Raw genomic sequence first — 7,544 nt, 5'->3', positions numbered from 1 at the left:
TCGGTGGGTCACTTTAGCTAAAGGACATAATTGTCCAAAAAGAGAAATATATGATTATTTTTTAAAATAATAAGGGTCTTCGAGACAATTTCACAAAACACGGGCTCATTGTTATCTCTTTTTCTAATATTTACAATGCAATGTGAATAAGAATTGTAATTATAGTTAACAATATTACTTAGCTCCAAGGGGACGGTTGGATGGTTTTTTCATTTATTGCTACCGAGTAAAACTCATGAGAGATTGTAAGAGTTAAAAAGTTATATTTGTCCTCTCCCAACCCTACCCCTAAAATAATAATATTAAATTAAATATTACTAAAAAAATAATAATGTCATAACTGAATTTAGTTTAATCGAATTAATATTGACCAAGTGCTAGCCATGATAGTTATTAACAACTTTTTTTTAATACTAATTACACATCAAATTATCATAAATGAGGGATATCTCTGCTCTACTTGCATTTCGCAAGGGAAAAAGACTTGCAAATAACTCCACATGATCATGCATAATGTTTAATTGAGAGAGTTTGAGTCAATGAGAACTCAAACCCCTACCCTCACAATCCTGCTTAACTGTGAGGGTAGAGATTCACCACTAGGCTAAATGCCCATTGAGTTATTAACAACATTAAAAAAGGAAAAGGCTTAGTGTATGAATTGTGATATCATTAATCACAATAACACTAATAAAAATAAATTAAAAATTAACAATACGTACTTAATTGTCCATTACAAGTATTTGTAGAAATTATTGTGACTTCAAAATAGTGAATAAATAAAATCATAAAAGTAATACATAATATAATGAATAAAGTAATTAATTTCACATTAATTTCTATGAATTAATTTACACAAGAGATTGTTTTTGAGTATTATTTAAAAATATCAAACATTAGATTTTTTATACTTGGCTAATATAGAAATATTATAGGTCTAAATATTTATACTACATTGTATTATCTAAAAATTGATAAAATATTATGATAATTTTTTTTATGTAAAACATTCTTAACTTTATAATGTAATATTAAAAATTAATTGGTCAATTTATTAATTTATATTTAAATATTATTCTAATTAGTATAGAAGTCTCATATATTTTACGTGTTTTCATGTTATTCAGAGAAAAAAAAAAAGAAAGTAGTATATTTTCAAGTTAAATTGTGGGGTTCTTTGGTAGTGTTCTACTTTGAACTGATTATTTTGATATTTATTTGAAATGAGGGTAGCTGTATGATAATTACCTTTAATATTTACCTGTTTCATAATTGATATCGGTGGCCGGTTACATCCGCAATAATAAAAAAATAATAAAGGCAGCTGCATGACATCCAGAGCTGTATTACATGCCGACCCAGTAATAAATTAATGTAAACAGTAATATAATATTACGGTTTACTATATTTCAAGTGCACATTCAATTCACGAACCGTGGATTCTGCGGAAAGTAAACCAACGATTATTGTTACTATTATAATTAGGGAATCGAAGATCTTGTAATTAATGCCCATAAAAAAAAAATAAACAATGTTCAAACTACCAAGATACCTGAAATTTTGTTGATACGGTGACCTGTATGCGGATGGTAATAAAGTAAACATTAATGGGACAGCCTTTTATAATAAGAAAATTATCATTGTACCAATTTTATTTTATTTTATGTTCATCTAATTATTATAAAATTTTAACATATATTTTACATTATTTTTCTTTTTACATTTGTATCAACTAGCCACTTTTGCATTAACACTATTAAATAATTTTAATAAAATAACAATTTTAGCTCCCAATAAATTAAAAGACTATTTTATCTTATAAAAACTTTTAAAATTAAAAATTATAATCATAAAAATATCCCTAAATTTAATAAAAAATAAATCTCAAATAGAGGTGGTCAACAGATTTTTACTAAATTTAGATTTTACAAAATTTTAATAATTATTTTTATTAAAAATTATAATTTTACAAAATTTTAATAAAAATAAATGAATTTATTTGTTAAAAATTATAATTTTGTAAAATTTTATTACAATAACTGAATTTATTTCTTAAAAGAATAAATCCAAAAATTTTAATAATTTAGGGGATTTTTATTAAATTCAAAATTTTTGTAATTATTACTATTATAATTATAATTTTATATTAAAATAATTTTTATTAAAAATAAAAATTCTAATTTTGGGATTTATTTTTATTAAATTTAGGGATATTTTTATCATTATATATATTTTTTAAAGTTTTTATAAAATAAAATGGTCTTTTAATTGATTTGGGGTAAAATTATCATTTTATTAAAATTATTTAATAGTGTTAATGCAAAAGTGGCTAGTTGATACAAATGTAAAAAGAAAAGTAGTGCAAAGTACATGTAAAATGATTGTAGTGGTTGGATGAATATAAGACAAAATAAAGATGGTGCAATGATAATTTCCCCTTATAATATAAGCTTATTTACATGTGTCTCAATAATGTAATATAGAGATATTAGTCTTATTCAGTCCAGTGACGATGAGTGTAGCCCAAAATTTCCCGACCCAATCAATTTTTTTTAATATGTAAGTTGAATATCTATATTATTACTTCAGATGTATCCCTACAAAATTAGTAAATGTCAAATTTGATATTAAATAAAAAAATTAATTTAATTTTAAGGGGCATAGGTTTTTGTAATTAAAAAAAAGGATAATATTGAATTAAAAACATTGCAAAAGATTCGTTTGCTTTTATTTTTCAAATACTTATTAATTTATTTACGTGGGCAAATAAAAGATTGAAAAAGTAAGCTCTCTCGTAAAAAGCACTTCAAATAAAGAAAGTTTCTATACTTCTTCTTTCACCAAATATAATTACCCCTCTATTTTTTTTTCAATAATTTAGTTATAATAGGCACATCTCTCTCTCTATCTCTCTCTTTAATAATGATGATATGAAAATACTATAATACTATTTGAAAAAGGAGAAGTTACTTTATAATATTGAAGAGAGAAAAAGACAATCAAATTTAATTTTTTTTAATTTTTATTATTGATGTGACTCTTTAAATGAGAAGTGAAATATTTTTGAGAAAAAGACATTTATACCCCCGAAGATTGAAAAAATAGTAGGGGTGTCAAAAAAGTCTGCCTGGACTGGACCCGGCCAATTTGGTCCGGGCAAAACCCGAACCACATGCACATAAAAACCGGACCCGGGTTTGAAATTCTCAAACCCGGATATTTTCGGGCCCCGGTCCGGGTTCAACACTAAAAACTCGGAACCCGGACCTAGACCTGGCTTTTTAATAAATTAAAAAATATATTATATATAAATATATAATTATGAATTTATGATATATTGGATGTTATTTAAATTTATTATGTGATTATTGTGTTGTTGAATTTAATTTATTTATTTTTATACATAGATTGAATGAGTTTAAGTTAGAAATTGGATGAATTTAGCTATTTGAAAGTAGATTGAAATAATTTTTATTTATCATTTGTGCAAAATTTACATTGTTAGTGTGTTATATATTTGTATTTGACTATTTTCTTTTTTAAAGCTTGAGATTGAATGAGTTTATTTGATTATTTTCTTTTTTAAAACTTGCATTGTTAGAGAAATGAAAGAAAAAATTGAAGTTATCACATGTGGGTTTAGAAGCCCGGATCAAAACCTAGACCCGGAAGGTGCCGAGCTCGAGCCCGGACCGCACCCAAAAAAACTGGATTTTAACTCGGGTCCGGTCTTGCATTTCACTCATCCGGTCCGGTCTCGGGCAACACCAAAACCCGGACTGGACCCGAATTTTGCCAAGCCTAAAAAATAGTCACCAACACTCTTAACCTTTTAGAAAAGGACAATGAAACTCTGTTTTAACCATTATATCCTTTACTTCCATTATCCCAAAAAATTGACTTTAAAAAAGTTTTAATAATGCAAATATTATATAAATAATGTAATCTATGCAGTAGACAAATAATATTAAAATATTTTAATAAATTTAAATATGTAAATTATTTTATTTATTTTAGTAATATTTATTTATTGTAGACATTTTAAATAAATATTCGCATTAAATAGATTTTACAATTAAAAAAACCTCACATACTAATGGTGCTAAAATTATTATTTTACATAATATTCAAAATAATTTAAATTTTAATACATCTATTTTAATATTATGATTCTATTTATTATAAAATTTACTTTAATATAGTAAACTATATCTAATAGATTGTAAAATATTAAATATTGAAATTATTTTAAAATGTATATATTATTACATTTATTTTAATGTTATATTTTTGTTGTTATAAAACATTTGAGTCAATTTTTTTTAAAATAATAGAGGTAAAAGGTATTATATTCAAAAAAGAATTTGATATCTCTTTTTAAAAATTTAAAGATGTTAATGATCATTTTCTCAAATTTTGGAGATGTAAATTTTATTTTTTCAATATTATTTAAATAACCTGTTGGTAATGCTTTAAGTAATTAATTTACATAAAGAAATGAGATTTTTAATACAACATTCAGATCTCGAGACTCCTTAATTATTATTATTGTTACTATTATTATTATTATTATTATTATTATTGTAAGACTAAGATGCTAGAAAAGAAATTAAAAAGGCATAGTTGTGAATCTAAATACCGTTGAACATTAACTTCAAAGTCCAAAAACTATTTAATGCATTCCGCGTACCCCGGCGGCCCTTAGTGACTTTGTCCAACCACCTGTGCCTCTCAACAAATTTAGTAAATGCACACTGCCACACACCTTCTCATGTGACTATGCCTATGGTCTCTCTTCCACATCAGTTACATCTGTCTAGCTACCTCACTGTTCATGTCTGATGTCCACAGCAAACCCACCGGTGGTAGCTTCCACGGCGGCGACGACGACAACCGGCGTCGGCCTCGGCTATGGCATCGCTATTGCCGTTAGTATTCTTGTCCTAATATCCACCATAATGCTTGCTTCTTATGCTTGCATTCGAGTTAAAGCAAATGCAAATCGTGGTGGTGGTAGCGGTGGTGGTAGCAGTAGTAACAGTAATCCCACGCCCAATTTTGATGCCGTTGACTCGGGGCTGGCGGGTGTGTTAGTGTTAGGTTTAGATGGGACAGTTATAAACACGTTTCCCAAGATTATATTGGGCGAGAGTATGAGAATGCCCGGACCAAATGACTATGGCCCGTGCTCTATTTGTTTGTGTGATTACAAGCCTAAGGATTCAGTACGTTGCATTCCAGATTGTCATCACTGTTTCCATGCTGATTGTGTTGACGAATGGCTCCGGATGAGTGCCACGTGTCCTTTGTGTAGAAGTTCTCCTGCTACTCCTTTGGCTGAGGTTGTGCCTTTGGCTTCCCATGCCAGGTGACGATTCATTTGATTATTTTGTATCAATTTTTATTTTTAGTTTTTCCAAGTTACAAATTTAGGTTTTCCGGATTCTCTTAGTCTTGTAATTTTTTCAAAATCATGGAGAGATAGTATCAAAAGAGAGAAATTTCATTGGATGGCTTCTGTTTTGTTTTCCATTGCAACATCGATTGAGAAATTATTCTTTAAGTAATATTAGCAATAAAGTAAACGCGAATGTTTATAGAACACTTTAATTTGGTAGCTTAACTTTCTTAATTAAGCTGAAGTACAACCATTTTAATTATAGGAGATGTTATTTCAACTTAAAATTTTAGCACAAATTTAAAGTTATTATTTCATGCAATTGAATGATATGTATTAAAAGTTAAAGTAATATTTAATAATGCCAATTTATCTACCATTTGACTGTATTAGATCAATGACTTAAAATTTGTATAAAAAATTTAAGTTAAAATAACCAAATCATTAAATATATTTGTTATTTTATATTAGAAAATAAAAAATAATAAGCAGTTCCATGTAGTGTCTAAAAGAGCTTTTCGCCCCTTAAATATAAAATTTTATGTGTATTTTGAACATTGTCTCATTAATGATTTGAAACAAAGAAAAAAAAGGCCCTCTTAAATTTTAAAAGTATGAAAAAAAAATCACATATTAAAAGAATGCTTTATGTCTTTACCTTAACAGTTACCGCATGGTTTGGAATGTTGGCTTTTTTCTTCTTTAATTCTTCACTACTCTTTTCTCTAATTCTTCACACTTCACTGCTCTTTTGTTCTAAAAAATGAAACTGTCTCAAGAAGCTTACTGCTGATTTGTCGTTCTAATCATTTAGGTAAGCTCTTTTCTTGATTGTCACTTTGTTAATTATATATATATATATCGGTATTAGATGAAAGAATTAAGGTTATATTTCAAGAAATTTTTAATTTTCATGTTATAGTATTGATAACGAGGTTATCTTTACATAATTTCAACATATGAAAACATGACAGGACAATTATAAATATATTGAATGAAATATTTTAATGAATTTACATTTTAGTATTTGTTAATTATTAAACATTTTTTAAAAAATTATACTACTATTTAAAGTTAGCATCTGTTACATTGAATTCCTGACACCACCGCAGAGGATATTAAGATGAGATGAGTCTAATTATAATTCTTAATCCTACACTTTTTTTGGTTTGGAATGTGAATGACTAACCCTAAAAAAGGGTCTTTGGGACTAAAATATGAGAACTTTAAAAGGCCTTAGCTATATGATAAAATTCTGTTATGAATTCACTTTTTTCTTTTTTTCAACAAATTAATTGACTAAAATTTTGATGGGGTCCCTAAATTAGGAGGCAGAAACCGAGGTTGGCAGGCTGGTGTGTAATGGATTCGATTTACGCATTTCTTTTTCGTAGGGGTTGGGAAGCTCCCAAGTACTAAACTTTTGTAAATTAGTTCACATTAACAATTTTGTTGGTATAATGCATTCAATTGTTTCTTTTGTCGATAACGTGGGCATTCAAATTTTAGGTAGCTCTTTATTTTAACAACGGTGGCATCTGATTTGATTATAATTAAGTAATGTTATCTTTAGGATTTTAATCTTAAATTCTTATATGGTTAATGGACCGTTTGATCCTTGTCCCCTCAGGCTCTCACATACCAAATATACAGAGGGTTTTGCAGCCATTGACATTATAGAGGAATTTCAGTTCCTTTTATCATGTAATTGCCATCTATGTTCGGAATTTGACTTGTGTTTTGTTCATATTCTTTAGGAGATGCTTTAACACTAGACTTTATTTTATAAATTTTTAAACCCTACTATCTTTTTCAGAATTCGAAAAAATTATTTAAAATCCTCTCTGTCAAGCCCCTAAAATAGTTTAAAAAAAAAATCGAACACTTTATCCGTGTTTAGTACTATTGTTCAAAGATTAACTTTCTAATTGAGATGCCGTTTCAGCTAACTAAATAATTATATAATTAATTATCTAAAGTCTAACTTTAATGATAAGGAGCTGCCTCTCCAAAATTTAAGTTTTGGGTTCGAGCCTTATTAGTGTGAGTGCGTTAATATTAACTCTCTTTAACAGGGCAAAAATACATTGGAAGCAACTGAAATCTTGTAGCCAGCACCCAAATGTTGTACCGAGCTTGATGTGAC

At 27.6% G+C, this 7,544-nt stretch overlaps 1 protein-coding gene across 1 annotated transcript; it reads left to right on the top strand.

The window, feature by feature from the left end:
• The first annotated feature begins 4,688 nt into the window (after positions 1–4,688).
• On the top strand, positions 4,689–5,524 carry LOC18040940 (putative RING-H2 finger protein ATL69). Its single transcript, XM_006432319.2, has one exon. The coding sequence runs from the start codon at positions 4,842–4,844 to the stop codon at positions 5,370–5,372; it is 531 nt and encodes a 176-aa protein (XP_006432382.1). The 5' UTR covers positions 4,689–4,841; the 3' UTR covers positions 5,373–5,524.
• The last annotated feature ends 2,020 nt before the right edge of the window (positions 5,525–7,544 follow it).

Source organism: Citrus clementina, unplaced genomic scaffold, assembly GCF_000493195.1.
Source record: "Citrus clementina cultivar Clemenules unplaced genomic scaffold, Citrus_clementina_v1.0 scaffold_5, whole genome shotgun sequence".
Lineage (NCBI taxonomy): Eukaryota > Viridiplantae > Streptophyta > Magnoliopsida > Sapindales > Rutaceae > Citrus > Citrus x clementina.
The sequence above is the reverse complement of the archived record's forward strand: the minus strand, read 5'-3'. Positions and strand labels throughout refer to the sequence as shown.

What these genes read in the sequence shown, in the direction of transcription:
- LOC18040940 (XM_006432319.2), top strand. Translation starts at nt 4,842, where the DNA reads ATGTCCACAGCAAACCCACCGGTGGTAGCTTCCACGGCGGCGACGACG.